Here is an 18,269-nt window from a genome sequence, read left to right as displayed (position 1 = left end):
GCCATAGAACGGATCGCTAACACACGTTAAATAAACATGGGCTTTTAATATTTACATACACGTCTGCCGTAATATTATTTGTTGTGTCTTTGTTCACACATTGTGTGACTTGAGGTTGTTGTATAAGTGACATTGGACCGAACCATCATCTAAAGTAGTGATGCCGCGAAGCTGTTTGGTTTCGGCGACGGTGGCCGAGCAGATCACTCTTGGTTCTCTTCAGATCGCATAAATCTTTCGCCTTTTACTAAAGATTTCCGTGGAGAGGACCAATAAGAGTATAACTCAATTTTTTGATGCTCTGCGAAAGCGGGGCTTCCTTATCCATGTTCAAAGAAAAAAGTACAAAGATATATTAAATGTATCTTTTAACGCTGGCATTAACCATGTCGTCTTTATCGATACAGAATATTTAATAGGTGATTAAACTGTCAATGTGTATCAAATGTTTAAATCGTCTAGTATGTTATTCAAAGTTTCTTAATGTTACATTATTCCCGGGACCAATTTATTAGTTTTAGAATAATTAGTACTAATTGTATTCAAATTAAGTACTACAAAGTAGTTTAAACCTACCTCAACATTATATTTAAACGCTTTTTATACTAGTAATGCCCAGACTCAATGGAATATTTCAAAATACCATCAAAAATAAATATGATTAACATTCTCTGTACATTGTCTCCCTTAGTTGTGGTCTAAAAGGACTATACAATGAGTATATTTATATATGGCGATACCTTATAACTTAATTATACATTTTATTAAATGTAATACAGTTTATTTACTTCAATATATATATTTAAATGCTATGGTTACCTTGCAGATAAAGATTTAAACACAAAGTATGTGATGATTGTTAAGATATGATGCCTTGTTATAGATGAAACTACCCAACAATAAAAAATTAAGGACGTTTCTTACGACTTCCGTGTGAATGCTTCAATAATAATACTAATACAACATAATATATATGAAGTACTCTTTATGAGTTATTTTACTTCTGATCATTTAAGTATATTTGTACTTTTGTACCTAAGTAAAACTCTAAATTAAGGATGTTTACTTGTAGTAGTTCTACATTGTGGGATTTAAACCTTTATTTAAATAAAGATTTTGTCCATAAAATTAAGTGTCCATAATAATTTAACTAAAGACGGTATTACTTATTGTCTTGTTTTGTCTGAACAACAACTCAAAACCCAACAATATTTAGTTTGATTTATCATATCAAATAATATAAAACCAGTTAATTCTTACATTGGAGGACGTTTTTTGGCTTTTATAATTACATTAAATTATCAATTGATCATCAAAGCAGATTGAACAAATATTTTTACGTCGACTAACTATATTCTTTTCCAATTCTGTAAAATACATGCTTTTACATTTTATACTTAAAGAAGTGGAAGAAGTACTCAGATATTTTTACTTTAAGTAGCAATACTGGAGTATAAAAATACTTACAAATCAACATCACAATATACACAATGCACCAGAAGTGAAAGCACTGATTATTCAGAACGGCCCATTTCAGAATAATTTGTATTATATTATTGTGATAATAAGTACTTGACTTCATATTCTGCTCGGTAGTTTGTGAATTTACCCACAAGGATTAATCAAGTCTTTTCCTTTGATAATTGATTTATTATTTGTTTTATTAATCTGACTTTAAAATAAATTAAGTGTAGTAAAAAGTACGATATTTGTTTCTACAAGTATAAGAGAAAAAAACATTTTACTTCAGCAGAGTACTCGAGTAAATGTACATCAGTGCTTAAAGTACCTCTTGCTGATTTGTATTTCCAGCAACGATTGTATACTTTTACATAAGTAAAGTATTTGAATACTTCTTCCAGCACTTAGTTATGTTTTCCTGCTATACACATGCAGAAACACGCACGCGCGAGCACGAGCACGAGCACGAGCAGAGCCGTGCAGCGTTGCACAGGAGCAGCATCATGAGCGTCCAGGCCATTAACAAATGCAGTAAGCCCTTTAAGTATGTGATTCCCTGCCCTTCCTCCCCGGTTCGTCCCACAGCTCCTCCCAGTTAAAACGTGACACACATCAGTTGTGTGACAGGTCACGTGACGGTAGCATTGATCCGGTAGGAGGGAGGGAGGGGAGGGGAGGGAAAGGAGGGAGCAAGGGAGGGAGGGAGCGAGGAAGAGGAGGGGGTGGCTGATGTTGCCGAGAAAGTGCGTCAGGTCAGCCAGAGACAGCCGGATCCCTACAGGAAGCGAGTTGGTTCACCTTCAGAATAAAATATTGTATCTTAGACGCAATTCCTGATTTCACATGTGACTCCTTCTGCATTGTGACACGAATAGGCCACTGGTTTCCTAAAAAAACGACAACATTATATCGTAAAAATCGTGGCTGGACAAAGCCCACAGAGTATTATCAACCACATCTGCAGCTCTGTTCAGCTTTTTTTAAGTTTAGCTACATATTTTAATGCCATGCCACCCACACTCTCACAGCTCTCATCGACCTTCAGCCGGTTGCTGTTTTCAGCAACGAGCTGGTGGAGGAAATGGAACATCAAGTGACTAAAACATTTTTCTTTTTCACGATAAAATTAGAGGGATTTTGATGACTTAGATGCATCAGAAACATTTTTGAAAGAAACAACAAGTTAGCAACTATAGGGCAAAAATAATGTCAGTGATGTGTGCCTGTTCTGTAACTTTATAGACTTGTATCATTAAACTGTGAGGAACCTTTCGCTGGTTGTGAAACTGTTTCAATATGATGCCTCAATATGAGCGTAAGTAAACGAGACCATCGGCGGGAAGATTGTCTATTTCTGTATAGTTATTCTTAACGCTTGTCAGCGGCTCCTCCTGCAAAGGAGCAGAGCTTCGCCTCGCTGAGCCGACTCCTCTGCTGCAGTAAAATTACAGGTTTTGTAAAGGGAATCTGGTGCTTGGAAACACGACCACGTTCGTGGTAAAATGAACGCAAAATGAAAGTTCCTTGTTTTAGCTTCAAGTTATATTTAATATTAGAAAAAACACTTCTCCGTAGGCCAATAACTCAACGCCACTTACAGCCTCTAAAGTGACCATAATATTCAATATTGCCCCTCTAAAACTGTTTCAACAAACATTATTGGGAAACAGTGCAGTCACATGGTGACCACTTAGACCACAATGCTACTGTGAAGCGTGGTTAAGTTTTATTCTGAATGAAACAAAACATGTTTGGTGTGTTTGAAACATAAAGAGCTGGATCAAATAAGCATTTATGTTGCTGTTCTGATGGATTGGCTTCATCTCCGGGTGACATGGAGCTTTTCTTTCCTCCATAATGGGCGAAGCTGCTAATGGAGCATGTAAAGAAAATGCAGTGTAGGGAAAGCCTCACAGCTGGAGAGGGTCCACAAAAGGCCCACAAGTAATTATATGAAATTACAAAAGCCTAAAATTACTAGCTGTTACTACCCCTGTAAGTAATTAAATAAATGCAGCAGCCTTAGAGGCTGCTGCCTTTATTTAATTACTTGTTTCTACATTAAAATTCAACAACTATTATAAAAGATATGATACTTTCACAATAACGGTCACCTATATACAGACTTACTTACGTGACCATGTGTTTACATGAATAGTAAACGCTATAAAGCAAAAGAACCTACTGTGAAATTCATCGCTTACTGGGATGTTTTAAAATGTGCATATACGCACCAAAGTGCCATCAATCATCTTCTTCTTTTGGAATTGGCAGCAGTTGTCATCCAGGGTGCATTATCACCACACTTTGCTCGGGCGTGTGGTCAACAAATAAAATCCTGCCCATTAATGCTGTTTGTCTAATAGAAATTAATGAACCACTCGCCATGTCCTGAATTCCAGCCTCCCAAATGTTCCTCTCATCGAACACAATCCCTGCAACCGTTGTTCACATACACACATCTTCCTTATCACTTTAAATATTTAATTGAAGTAGGGCGATGCAGCCTTATTCTATTAGACATGACGTCCCTTCTCTCTCATTACTATATCAGATGGACTCATCGTGCCCTTTTGATAAACAAGGTCGCCTTCCTTGTATTTTGTATTTTTTACTGCAGAGAAAACCTCCCTGTGGCGCCACATGTGAATGTATATAACATAGTATCAGCATCCTTATACTCCAAGTCAGCTATAATAAACATTTCTATATTATAGTGGGTCATAGTGTATACTGTATATGATGTTTCTGGATTATTACTGCCACATCAGTGTATGTTGCATTTTACTGCTGTAGATGTTTAAAGTTGTGCTAATTGTATCTCTTTTAAACTGTTGAGTAGTTTAATCTACACCAGTGCATCATGTTTATATACACATATATATAGTACATGTCTATATGTCATCACCAGTGGTGTATAAAGTACCCTAAAGCAATACTTGAGTAAAAGTAAAGATACCTTACTGAAAAAGGACTCCAGTAAAACTAAAAGTCACTTATGAGAATAAAAGTAAAAGTCTTAAAGTATCTGATATTTAAGTATCAAAATGAATTTTTCTGATATTAAATGAAAGTAAAAGTGCAAGTAAATGTTGTTAATAAACATTTAAATGGTGAGAATGTTGAGAATGATGAAGTTTATTCTTTTACCATGACCAAGGACCAGGAGTTGTGTTGAACCTAATTTAGTTGGCTGTGATCCATCCAGGATCAACAATGTACTTTTGCATCTACTATGAACTTATCATCATAATTCTCCAAGAAGCAATATGACACTATGAAGGAATTGTAACAGTGTGTTTATAAGTATGCTCAGTCCGACTAGAGGAGGTAGAGGGCAAATGCATAATATTGTGTTCAGCCAAAAATATCTACTTGAAGCATCAGGTCAGTGTTTTGAGAAAGGACACCTGCCTTGTAAACTCCTCTGGGCCTGATCTGAACACAATAGGAAAAGGTTTTGCTCAAGCTGAATCTGCAATTGGGCGACTGCTTCCATCATAACTCGATCTGATCATCCACAAAATGACTCAAATATCAAAAAGATGATCAATACTAAAGCAGCACCGAAAGTAACAACCCAGTGCTAACGTAAAGTTAGCTAACGTTAGCCAACTAGTGCTGTAATGATTATAGCTAAAATGACTCAAATCAACAAAATCTCACAACTGTCAACACTTCCTCAACTCACTAACTCGCTATCGGTCTGTCTACTACACTAATTGTCTCATTTGATTTACGATAGCTAGCGAACGTTAGCCTAACATAAAAACAGCCTTTTTTCAGCTTTGTGGTGATGTATTTATCAGCAGATGAGGAGGATTTTTATGGTTTATGTACCTTAAAAAATGGGAGAAAGGAAACAAAGGAACGTCCTTTCTTCAGTTAGTCACAAACATTCAAAATCATCAAATTTGCAGATTCATGTTTTTTACTGGACAGGAAGGGGGTGAAATCTGAAGTAACTAAAGCTGTCAGACAGTAGAGGTGTAAAGTTGCATAAAATTAAAACACTCCAAGACTATTACCATTGCTTTTAGTAGTAGTAGTTGTGCGTACTTGAGTAAATGTAGTTACTTATATCCCCACTGAAAACGTTGTGTTCCAACTAATATATATAATGTATCATTTGTATGCACAGTGGATGTTTTAGTATTGATTAATCGTCTTAACTCAGTTTGACCTCAGGTTTTATTTTGAAAAGCGTCCCCGGAAGTGGTCCGTCTCGCCGGTTTCCTTGACGCTGGTTTGGGGAGACCAGTCCAGCTCGCCTGCATTCCTCCTCTCTCTAAAGCCTGACCGATATAGACAGAGAAAGAAAAGAGGAGGGGGGAGGAAACACCGATTATTATTCTCATTCGTGTTGGATTTTAAAAGAACCATTCGCCTCGCAGGACCCGATAGAGCCGCAAACGAACCCCCTCTTCAACCTGCTCCGGTCGGACCTACAAACCTACAAAACACGACCCCAAAAAAATGGCGTTTATTTCCTCTTTAATAAGGACGGGACTTTACCGTTAACGGGCAGCTCAGCTGTCGAAACGCATCTTTTGGAGAAACAGCCTCTTCACGGCGGATATCTCCTCTTTTTTTATCCTCCTTTTATTGTTTTCTCTTTTTTTTTTAAATGAGGATTTTCAAGATGGCTGATGACAGCTAACAAGGACAGAGAGGCGACGTCCCCTTTAAGATTATGAGGGCTTTTTTTCTCACCCTGTATTCCTAATTATTTAAAATATATATATATTTATTATATATATAAAATATGGCTGCTTCAAATAAATAATGCCCACAGCTTATTCGAACCGTCCTCTCCGGTTGATCTAGTGTTTCATCTGTTACCTGTGAGATGGTCAGGTGACGTCTAAAGGAAATTTACACCTTTTTAATCGAGATAAGGAAGTAGGGGGGAAAATGTTGTTTGCCAAAGGCTGAGGCGCCGATAGGTGAATAAGGTGGAGGCCACGAGCAGGGTGAAAATACTAATACTGATCTTTGTGTGAGGATTTATTTGATAGATGTGTCGGAGAGGGGGGGAACCAGAAGCCTCTGCAACAGAAGCCAACATTCCTGCGGATCCTAAAACCCTTTGTTTTGTGCGCAGGAGGTGGACTCGATTATTAAAACGATTAACTATGCAGTAAACAGGCTCGAGATCAGGGCTCCGGGGGTGATTTTTTTCATGTTTAATGAGATTATAAGGCCTTTGTTGTCGACAGGAACCTGGTAGGAGGAAGAGAAGAAGAAGAAGAAGAAGAAAAAAAAAAGCCGAGGCCTTGTGTACAGATATGCGAGCTGTGCCACATAGCAGGCGTTATTCATCTCATAGAAATGTGGCTTTTATGTTGAATTGAAGGGGCTGACGGAAGCCGTGCTGTCAATCTGACTCGTTGGAGAGTGTTTTCTTGTCTGCTGCCAAACCGTCGCTGGTTGTGTGTGTGTGTGCGTGTAGTACACTGCAGGTGGAGGCTCCTCGGATACTTATTTGTAATCCAGCGGACAAAAGCGTCGCGCTGCGTTGCGATTATTGACGGAATCATAGCGCCCTTGAAAGGTCCAGATAAAAAACAGATTCTGGTTTTGTGGGGGGGGGGATTTGCTGTTGAAAAGACTCTTTGTGTGGATAGTAATCGGGGTGTGGACTGGACTGGAGCAGTCCGTTTTCTCGTGGTTTTCATGCTTCGTTTGTTGCTCTGAATTCGGTCCACAGTCGATCATAATCCGACGCTGGAGTGGAGGAAAGCATTGAAGGTAAAAGGGCACGAGCAGGCAGCGAGGAAGGGAAAAAAAAGAAGGATCAAGTGTCTTTTCATGTGCTTCACAGAGATTGATTGGGCTCGTGATCATATGAGTAATTATGTAGATGTTTAAGTTTCTATGTGCCTTGCTTGCATTTCATGGTTTTACCTGCAGCTGACAGGCTTTTAGCTTCCTGTAGGCCTATAAACACACAGAGGGCCCTGTGTGTGTGTGTGTGTGTGCGTGTGCGTGTTTGTGTGATTTAGAGGAAAGGAAAGCACCGTTTACTGTAATCTGTGTAACCAGCTCCTGCTGTGCGTGTTGAAATCACCGAGGTGTTGTCATCTTTGCCTTCTATGGTTACATTTTCTGTAATTGTTGCCTTCATGCTAAGCAATACTGGTCACCTGTCAGGGAGTCTCGTTTGGTTTGGTCACAAGGGTTGAAATATATACAGACTGATCTTTCAGGCTGGCATCGGGTTTGTTTAAAAAAAAAAAAACATTTTCCCTCAAGACTCGTGTTGAGTCGTGTTTTCCTTGCGAGGACCGAGAGGCCTAAGGGTCCGGTAGAAGTGTGGAACAGTTAGTGTATGCCTGCCCGCACCATGATGTCCGCTGACATGGCTGAGACGTGGAGGAACTGTTTTGAGGAGGAGCTCATCTGCCCCATCTGCCTGCACGTGTTCTCAGATCCCATCCAGCTGCCCTGCAAGCACAACTTCTGCCGGGGCTGCATCAGCGAGGCCTGGGCCAAAGAGTCCTTGCTGGCCCGCTGCCCCGAGTGCAATCATGCGTACACGCAGAAGCCAAGCCTGGAGAAGAACCACAAACTGTCCAACATAGTCGAGAAGTACAACGCCCTGAGCGTGGAGAAGGCCACCACGCCGGCTCTGCAGTGCATCCTGTGCCGCCGAGGCCCGCCGCTCCCCGCCGCGAAGGTATGCCTGCGCTGCAACGCCCCGTGCTGTCAGTCCCACGTCCAGACGCACCTGCAGCAGCCGTGCTCGGCCCTCGGGCACCTGTTGGTGGAGGCGGAGGCCGTGAAGGCCTGGACCTGCCTGCAGCACGACGAGTACAGGTTGTACCACTGCGAGGCCGAGCAGACCGCGGTGTGCCAGTACTGCTGTTTCGCCCGCTGCCACCCCAGCCACGGCCACGCGGTCACTGACGTGGAGCTGCGACGCAACGACATCAGAGTAAGAATCATGTGTCCGACACGTACATTAAACAAATACATTCTTGTTTGTTTTTTTCTTCAGGGTGAAGCCGCAATTTGACATTGTGACAGAAACTAAATTCCAGCCTGTGGTTTGACTCCATTGCTGGCTTTAGAAACAAGAAAGATGCAATTAATGGCCGCTTGAATTAATTATTCGATATATAACAAAATAAACCGACAACTATTTGATAACCGATTAGTCATTCTCTAAGCAAAACAACTACAAAGATTCACCAGTTCCAGCTTCTGTGATGGTAAACTAAATATCTTCTGTTGAAGACCTCGCACTGCACCCTGGGAAACTCTGATGTACATTTCATAGACTAATCCGTTAATCGAGAAAGCAATCGATTAATGTTTTTGCACCCTGCTCTCTGGTGGAAGATAAACCGTTAGTTGTGGCCTTGCTTGCAAGAATTTGTCAATTCACTGGTGATCAATACGTGTTGGCTAAGTGCCCACTCAAGCACCAAAATGGAGCTTCACACAAGCCAGTGAGGTCATTTTTATTTATCCAAGCAAATACCACCAGAACAAAGGGCATATTATTCTATTCTTGGCCAAACGAAATAACAGCTACGGGGAGATTTTTAGGTACCCTTCCTCATGTAGTGCCGAAATCAATTCACTCCATCAGAAGCAGAATAACCCATTCTGAAACAATATCGCATTTTACGGGTTTTTCTTTCGCGCTTGTGCATTTTTCAGTTGTGATCCTCTCCAACCTCCATTCTCATCTGTTGGAATGACAAACAATGCAGTCGAGGGTGGAACAATGAGGGGCCCTCAGAGGGCCTTATCTCCCCAGCACAGGTGCATCCTTGCTCAGGGATCGCCAGTTGTGAAGGGGCGGGGGGGGGGGTTGGGAGTGAGGCGCAGGGAAGGGGGATTAAAGTGATTCGTCGCCTGATTCTGCAGTCGACTTGGGCTTTTTTTTTATTAACCTCTTCCCTTCCTGGGGATTTGGTGCTGGCAGAGGTCGGATTGGTTTTTCCTCCCCCCTTCTTCCTTTTTAAAGGTGGTGTGTGACCGGCCAGCTTAGTCAGAGGGAGAGCCGTGGAGGCCTCGCTGCTGACTGACGTTGTTCACCCAACACCCTAATTAGATGTCAACTGTGTCATGCTAGGGTGTATTTCCTGCTGGTAATGCCATGACTCAGCTTTATCTATAGTTAATCGGTTGCCCGAGGCACAGGATGGCCATTGGGTGGGACCTGTTCTGAATATAAAAACTGTAAAAACAAATAATGAATAAGCCTTCACATTGACAGCTTTTTTCATCTTTAATCAGGATGGGGCGATAAGTAGAGCCTGATTTAACCATGGCTGCATGCTCATAACAGACCCCTTTCATGGCAGACATTTTGACATTACATAGTAGGGACAGCACATGGGACATTGATAACAATACCGAGGGCCCAGTTCAATAATGTGTCTTAGTTAGCCGGCGCCCACAGTACCGGGACCTCCCTTAAGTGGAATGCAGTCATCATTAAGGTTATTACATAGCCTGCTGTGTAAATATGATGTTATTAAATGGGTTTACTGCGTTAACCGTCCTGTAAGTGTGTGTTAGCATTCCAGGTATAGCAGTGCTTTGAGCTAACATGCTAACATTAGCTATTTAGCACTAAAAGTATAGCGGCTGAGGCGGACAGGAAAGGCTTCAGCTAACGATTATTTATTATATAAAATGCCCATTATAGTTTCCCACAGTCCAAGGTGATGCCTTTTAAATGTCTTGTTTTGTCCCATAAACTTAAAAACTACAAAGATGCTCATTTACTATCATATGACCACCATTCAAATTAAGTAAACATTTTAAAGGGCAACATTTACCATCTTCTACTGAATAACATCGAATGATTTCGTGGGGAAACCACATGTGAAGAAATCAGAAAAATAGTCTTTATGGCATCGAGACATTGAGTTCAGCCCCGTTGACCCTGAATGTAACATCAAGAAGAGTGAACCCCCTTCTCCACACACACACACACACACACCACCCTACAGCGACTGCCCCCGCCCCCTCTTGCTCTTCTCATCCGTCAGCCCCCCAACTAAATTCACCTCTCACACCATCCACCAGCCGCTGCAGGCGAGTACCGACCTCCCCTCTGGCCCTGCTCTCCTGCTCTGGTGGCTCTGATGGAAAAGATGCTGTGGTGAAATGACAGCTGAAGAGCACCCTCCCCTCTTTATAACCCCCATCTCTCCCCCTCACTCCCCCCAAAGGTATCCCATACATGTAGTTGCTACCCCCCCCTCTGGGAAGCTTCGGCTTCTTCGACCCCGTTTGTTCCCCTGGCTTCTGCTCGGAGCCTTACTCAATCAATCAGCACAACCAGGTCACAGTCCTGGATCTAACCATGCCATGTGTGTGTCTGTGTGAGAGGGGGTGGGGGGGTGAGAGATATCTAGGGCAGTGGTTCCCAAACCATGTGCTACCGAGGCCCAAGACTATGCAGGTTTTCATTCCTGTTGAGCTTTAACAGCAGCTGATCACTTAATGAAAAAACCAGCTGCCCTTTTTAGTTTGAAATGATTTGATGATGATGATGATGATGATGATGATGAAATATTTGGATAATTGATTTCATTAAAAGAAAATCAAAATCATCTTCAGTATTATGTACAAGTATGTGGAAAAAATATGTATGTTTACAATTATACAAGAATATTGTATGAATATTTAAAAAAGCACCAATAATACAATTTAAATAAAGTGTCTTTTGACAAGTCATGGGGTGTGTAATTTATAAACAATACAAATATTGCAAAGACATCCACCGACTGGTTATATATGGACGCTGACACACTGCGCTGAGATGGTTACCGTGGTACCTGTAAGCTCATTGTGAGCGTGTTGACATGCTGACGTTAACAGAGTCCAGTCTCAAGAATGAAGACTCTTGTTTGATTGAATCTAGATCATGTTGGCAGTTCCACATTATTTAGCGCTGTACTATTTTTATCGGCATGCTTCTCTGTCATTAAATGTTGATTGAGGATTATTCATATCACATTAAATATTAATAACATGAAGTATTAGCAAATCTGTGTCAATTACATTCCTACTCTCAGACCTAATGTAGGGAGCGACATAAAGAATCAGCGCTCTCATATGGAGCCATTAATTACGTTTAAAAAAAAAAAATTTGATTTTGACCTCAAGCTCAGCCAGATGGGCTTCTCGGCTTTGCCTGAGCAGGCGACCGTTGTTGTTCACGCGCCGCCGCCGTCGTCCTGGAAATAACAAGTGTTGTTGCCACAACATTGCCAAAGCTCACGGGGCAGCTTCCAACGTGTGAATGCAACTTTTTTTTTTTTTTTTAAGAGTACTGAGAGGAGAGCGGCTGGAAATTTTTCTGCATCAGTTTCCCCGTTTATCTATCTCCGCTCGCTACTCCCAGCTCCCCCAACATTAGTCCTCGCTCTCTAATGCAAACACAAAATAGCTGTCGGTTGCCATGACGGCGCACCCTCCCTACTCCCACCCCCCTCACAGGGATTGTGTGTTGGTTGGTTGGGGACTAAATTAGCCGGCTCCTGGATTCTAATATCTCCGGCCTGGGGAGGGGATGCTAGCTGAGGTCACAGCCCCTTTTTAAAAGCTAAAAACTTTCTTTCTTTCTTCCTCACCTCACAGCAAAGCCTGTTAAGGCAGCAGGAGCGCGTGGAGGAGCGAGTGCAGGAGATCGAAGAGCAGCTCTGCAAACTCGACTCTGACAAGTGTGTGGTGGAGGTAAGTTGTTTTTACGCCCTGAGTTGGGCTGTCAGCGCAAGTACGCGCATTTTCTATGCGGCGTTGATGCGAAGGGCCATTTTGAGTGGATTGATGTTTGCGTGTGTGTTTCTCTACAGGACAGGGTGTGTGAGCTGAAAGAGGAGGTGCGTCTGCAGTACCAGCGGATGCACCAGCTCCTGGAGGAGGATCTCGGTCGGACACTGGAGGCTCTGGACCGGGCTCAGGCTCGGTTCTGCCAGGAGAACGCGGCCCAGGTTTTGGCTCTGGGTGAGCAGCGCCACGAGGCCCAGAAGCTGCTGAGCTCCATCCACACAGCCTTCAGTAAGGCGGAGGAGCTGAGCTTCATGAAAAACACCAAGCCTGTTAAAATCCTCACAGACAGGTGAGGATCTTTTTTGTTTCATGGCCGTTTTCGCCTGTTGGTCCAAACTGACATCTTATCTTAAATTTGACATGACTCTTGGCATTTCTTTTGCAGGTCTCAGGCATGTGTGGGCAGCAGCCTCCCTCCTTACAAAGTGGGGAATCTAAACTCTAAACAATTCCTATCTGAAATCTCAAAAAGAGAGAAGAGCTTAAAGAGAACGCTGGAAGGTAGGATCTCAAAAAAAAACATTAATGCGCTTTTTATTTTAATTACCTCTTTTCTCTTATTTCACACCTTTTCTCTTCTCTCAGTTCCCCTCACCCCTCCCTCGACCTTCCTGCAGTCTGTTCCTGCCTATTCCAGCGGTCAGAGCTCCGGCTCTGGAGCGGAGAAACGGAAACATTCCTCTGCCTTCCCAGAGGGGAACGGGAACGTCGGAAAGACCGCCACTCCGGGTTTCAAGGACTCCTCCTCTTCTTCCTCATCTTCTTCCTCAGCGTTAGCCAAACAGCCCTACCTGGGCTCCGGCTCTGCCTCCGGAGAAGGTCAGTCCACCAATCAGCAGCCGCTGGGCCCCTGCGGCCCGCCTCACATCGGCGAGAGTGGCGGGACAGGAAGTGGAAGCGGCTCTCTGACCAACCACCATTCAGGCTCTGTGTTCGGCTCCTCGCACTTTCCTCCCGGGGGCAGCGGCTCCTCACACTCCTCCCAGCAGGCCGTGCTGCCTCAATATGGCGGGCGTAAGATCCTGGTGTGTACGATGGATAACTGCTACTGCTCCGGAGTGCCGTCGGTGTCGGGCCACCGCAGCCATCCCCCGTACCCACGCTCTGGCTCTTTCCCCTGGGTCAGCACCCAGGACTACCCCCCTCCTCCCGGCCTGGCCTCTGGAGGTCCGTCCATGCAGGGCTTGGCAGTGAGGGACTGGATAGACGCCTCGCAGACGCACAGACATGCAGATTTCTACGGGCTGTATGGGCAGCCGTCAACAAAGCACTATGTCACCAGTTAACAAAGTAGACATGTACACACACACACACACACACACACACACACACACACACACACTTGGATATAGAGACAGGCACCAAAATAGCACACTGTTACCGTCTTATTAACCGGATAAAAAAGTTAGAGTATACACACATTCAAATATTACGATTTGTAAACACACACACACACACAGACACCGATCTAGAACATGCACACACATTCGGGGGCAGGGTTGATCTCTTGTGTGTTTTTTATTTTCTTCTTTTCTTTATTTTCAGTCGGTGTTTCATGTAGTGTATTATACGTAAAAATGCAAGCCACCACGCTCACTCTGGCACAACTTCGCTCAGCATTTTACACATGAACAAGAGAGGCCTAAGAGAAGATTGTGACATGCATCTTTTTATTATTTATAGAGCAGAAGATGGATTGTTAGAAAATTAACTTTTATTAGAAAACGCCTCTTTGTGGCTGTTCACCGACGCTAAAGGGAAAAGAGATGACAACCGTGCAGTGTTGAGCTTTCCAGTTTAGCGCCTCATGTTTCTCTCATATAATCACCCCTCTAGTTGTACTGAGATCAATTGCCTTATGTTATTATTAGCATCATGTTTTTTCTTTTCTTCTGCCCAGCTCACTTTGTTTGGTTGATCCTTTTTAAAGATGGACTCTTAGTTTTCATCGTCATGTCACCACATCCCTTCTTTGCCGAGTTCAGGGATGGGTCGTACGGCTTGAACACAAAACGCTCTTCCATGGAACACCCACAATGCACTTGTGGACGCCTTGCTATGCCTGGACTACAGATGCGGACCCACAGAGGGACACCGGAGCTGCATCTGAAGGGCCGGTTGACCCTGGCCCAAAGAGTTTTGAGGATTTGGCCCTTATTCCGAGCACTCCCTTCCTGCTATCAGGCTTCCCATAGGACAGAAAACCTTCTTCTGACAAAGACTGTTTCCATTTAGTAATTACTATGACTTTGTGTTATTTGGTACATCTGTAGGTTTCATGCTTGTCTAGATAGACTCTTTTGATTTTAGAGGAAAAGGCAAGACTGGACAGACCAAACCAATCAAGCATCTGAAGGATCTGATGATGCTGTAATTGTACTTCCTGCAGGGCAAAGATGTCACTTCCTCTCAATAAGCACATGAGCTCTTGGCTTCCTGTTTGCAGCTGAAATCATGGAAGGAAGAGGTTTTTTTTAAGCACTCAAAAGAAGAACAATGGGGGCGGGCGGGTAGATGGGTGGGGGGGTGGAAATGTAGGCAGTTTTAAAAATGAGTGTATGGAAGAAAAGAAGGGTGGGAGGAATTTTTTTCATCTACTTTTTCTAAAAGAACAAGACTGGACTGCGAGATGTAAGCAAGTGTCATCATCCTAAAAAGGAGCAAAGTAAAGAGAAAAACAACAACAACAACAACAACATAAAAAGTATCTTTCTTTTGTACATATTTTGTGAAATGGAAAAATTACAGACGTGATTTGGAGAAGGGTTCCAAATAAACAAACACATTAAAACCAGTCTCCGCTGTCAACTCTGTCTGTGCAAATCACATTTGTTCATCTTCTTCGGTGGTGATACTCAACATTTTAGTGTTTGTACATTTCTCTACGATCTCCAGCAGCAGGTTCAACTTTTTTCGGCTGTTAGGAACACTGCTGCACTGTTTGATAGTGGAGAAGGTTATATCCTATGGTTTTTCCTTTAGTAATAATCTTATTTTGAGTAGTAATAATAATAATAATAACTTTATTTATATAGCACTTTTTAAAAACAGTTTACAAAGTGCTTTGGCAGACAAACTAAGGTAAGAATTAAACCCTGATAAATCATTACAATAGATGAAACAATTATTTAAAATTAAGAGATAAAATAACTTCATTAATAAAGCCGATGTGTATAAATGGGCTTTAAGAAGTGATTAAAAGAGATTATTAGTCTTTCAAAGAGTGATGGTGTATTGTCACACTGTAGACTCTCTTAACGTGTTTACAGTTAGTAATGCTTTGATACATTTATTTATTAACTTCCTGCATCAGATTATGAAGCCACTCCCTTTTTTGATGCTGCATTCGTGTCATATTGGAGTTGTATAGCGTACATGTCTACATCAAATTTTAAATCGTAAAAAAAACTCAACTTTATGTTATACCTGACATGGAAACCGAAAAAACGTGTCAACCAAAGTCTATTGATTTGAAGGTGCTTTTCGATATTCAGAGCCGATTCGGGGCTCTCAACACAGCTCGCAGCTAACAGTGCTGACGTTTGCTAACGGTGCAAAACACTACACAACAAAGCACAGAGGGAGAGCTTCTTTCTTCTCTGCAAAATTACTGCAATTTATCTTTATACAGCAAACGGTTGCCTGTATATTCATGAATGTCGAGATAAACGTTATTGTAAATATGTTTGATTTAAGTTTATATAGTCAATACGTCGATTAATACGACCTCACAGAGCTGTTGTTGAACATGAATGGAGCTCTATGGTACAGAGGAAGAAGTTAAGAAAATAATTGTTGCTGGAAAATTGTCAAGTTCATACAGTCATCCCTACACAGTCATCTGCTTAGTCTTCAAATAAAAATGTTTAAAAAACACCACCCAGCTCATCTCCTCTGGTGGCCTTTCTTAAACATGCAAATGATCTGCCTGGCTGCAGTATTAGTGTATTTATTTAACTTAAAAACACACATCCACAGGAGGACACTTTGAACAAACTTTAAATATCTCTGTTGTCTGCCCAGTTCAGACGGGGCTCATGAGTATGTGTGGGTGGAGGCCCGCAGAGAGAAAACAGGATGGAGAGAACAAGTTTTGAGATGAGTAGTTGTTTGTTCAACTCCTGATTAAGATATTGCATTAATGCTCCCGCCCACCCTTCCGGTAGCCCATTTCAGACAGCACAGCACGGACAATTTGAGTGAACAGGAAATTAAAATAATAATAATAAATATATATATTTTAGTAGAGAAAGGGGAATGGATATAGACATTAGGAAATACGCTTAATCACTTTCTTTCCGAGAGTTAAAAGAGAAGATTGATACCGTGTTCATGTAAATATGAAGCTACAGCTAGCAGCTGGTTAGCTTAGCTTAGCATCGAGACTGGTATCAAGGGGAGACAGATAGCCTGGCTCTGTCCAAAGGTTACAAAATGCACCCACGTGTCGTTTTTCCAGTCAAATGTTTTCTTCCAGATTAAACAAACAAGATATAACATTTGTAACCTTTGGATTGAGCCAAGCTAACTGTTTCAACCTGCTTTTAGTCTTTATGCTAAGCTAGCATGAGAGGGGTATCAACCCTCAGCAGAAAGAAAAAGCAAATGTTTTCTAAAAATGTCAAAACTATTCCTTCATTTTCTTATTTTTTTTAGGGTTTTTTATATCGTTTACAAGGTGAGTAATTACCTTTTAATCTCAAAAACCTGAAGCTAACGTGGATGCAAAGTCCTTAAATTGCTCAAAAAATGGAAGTATACTATTTCATTAACTCCATGTGCTGAAGAAGATCATGTGATACAACTGAAAGCTCTAAAAACCGTAGCCAAATTAACCTCATGATGAAGTCGAGAATGAACTTTCAAGACTTCAACATTCATTCAAAAATGTCCCTTTGAGTTTCTGAACACCGTTTCTTTCCATCTGACGCCAATCAGCGGTTAATGCACAAGTAAAAAGAAACATTTAAATCATATTGCTTCTTCTCGCTCCGCCCTCGCCTTCCTCCCACCTCTTTCCTGTCCTGAGGTCTGATGTTTTTGGTTTCTCACATCAGCAAACCTCAGCAGAGACACAGGCAGCCAAGAACTGTGGAGTCGGAGGTGCAGCATAAATTACAGCTCTGCTCTATCTTTCACTCTCTGACACACACACAAACACTCCCTCTCTCTCTTTCTGTTGACACACACATTTTCTCACACTTGCGCACAGCTGCTGCACAGCTGTGTGATCCATGAGGAGAAAGGCAGTAATCTGGTCGCCTACGTCTTTGATATGTATCTCTGACACACACACACACACGCACACACACTCACACACACACACACACACACACACACACCGTCTGGCTACCAAACACACTGTGAGGGCGAAAAGCTTTTATACACTGATAAAACAACCACAGACCTTTTTCTTCTCTCATTGGAGGTTTTTAAAAGAAACAGTTGTTAAAGTTGTTAAAACACCAAAGTCGACTGTTGTTTGCTGTTTTGTGTGTGTCGTCATGCAGTTGGTTAGCTTAGCTTACATAGCATAAAGACTGGAAACAAGGGGAAACATCTAGTCTGTCTGTTTTTGGTTAGCAGCCAAATATGCTGTTTATAGTCTTTATGCTATGCTTTAAGCTAACCGGCTACTAAACCTAGCTTCATATTTAATGTACAGAAATGACAGCGGTATCAATTTTCTCATTGAATTCTGGGTCAGAAAGCAAACAAGCATTTCTCCCAACTGTCTACCTGTTCCTATTAATGTCTTTACATGTGTTCAGATGTAGCTCCCAAGGTGCGTCATTCTGTATTTCTCATCGTGCCTTGTGAGAATGTAATGTTACAGAGTGCAAAGAGCCGAAAACGAGGGAGAAGAGAGTCTTTGTGAGAAGAGAGGATGCCTTGACAATGAGGATCTGTGTGAGCGAAGAAGAAGAGGCCGTCTGCAGGTCTCTGAGGCCCAGTGATTCAGTCACAACGTAACACTCAATAAAACACATGGCAAACTGTTCCTAGAC

The 18,269-nt window shown here is 42.1% G+C and overlaps 1 protein-coding gene and 1 non-coding gene across 3 annotated transcripts; both read left to right on the top strand.

Annotated features, from left to right (window-relative positions):
• The first annotated feature begins 203 nt into the window (after positions 1-203).
• On the top strand, positions 204-317 carry LOC117749264. Its single transcript, XR_004611692.1, has one exon. It is a non-coding gene; the product is annotated as a U5 spliceosomal RNA (small nuclear RNA).
• A 5,376-nt stretch (positions 318-5,693) lies between these two features.
• Positions 5,694-14,771, top strand: trim8b (tripartite motif containing 8b). Of its 2 annotated transcripts, XM_034558576.1 has the most exons (5): positions 5,694-8,398; positions 12,070-12,165; positions 12,285-12,550; positions 12,647-12,762; positions 12,847-14,771. In XM_034558576.1, the coding sequence occupies exons 1-5, from the start codon at positions 7,793-7,795 to the stop codon at positions 13,545-13,547; spliced, it is 1,785 nt and encodes a 594-aa protein (XP_034414467.1). In that variant the 5' UTR covers positions 5,694-7,792; the 3' UTR covers positions 13,548-14,771. The 2 variants fall into 2 exon arrangements, with proteins under 2 accessions (XP_034414467.1, XP_034414466.1); XM_034558575.1 differs by having other exon boundaries at positions 12,647-14,771.
• The last annotated feature ends 3,498 nt before the right edge of the window (positions 14,772-18,269 follow it).

The sequence above is a fragment of the Cyclopterus lumpus genome, chromosome 19 (assembly GCF_009769545.1).
Source record: "Cyclopterus lumpus isolate fCycLum1 chromosome 19, fCycLum1.pri, whole genome shotgun sequence".
NCBI lineage: Eukaryota > Metazoa > Chordata > Actinopteri > Perciformes > Cyclopteridae > Cyclopterus > Cyclopterus lumpus.
This window is presented reverse-complemented; position numbering and strand designations above follow the sequence as displayed.

Bases quoted from the DNA above. Each gene is read 5' to 3' on its own strand.
- trim8b (XM_034558575.1), top strand. From the start codon at position 7,793: ATGCCTGCCCGCACCATGATGTCCGCTGACATGGCTGAGACGTGGAGG. The intron at 8,399-12,069 runs GTAAGAATCATG...CTCACCTCACAG, and splicing joins TGCGACGCAACGACATCAGA to CAAAGCCTGTTAAGGCAGCA. The intron at 12,551-12,646 runs GTGAGGATCTTT...TTTCTTTTGCAG, and splicing joins GTTAAAATCCTCACAGACAG to GTCTCAGGCATGTGTGGGCA.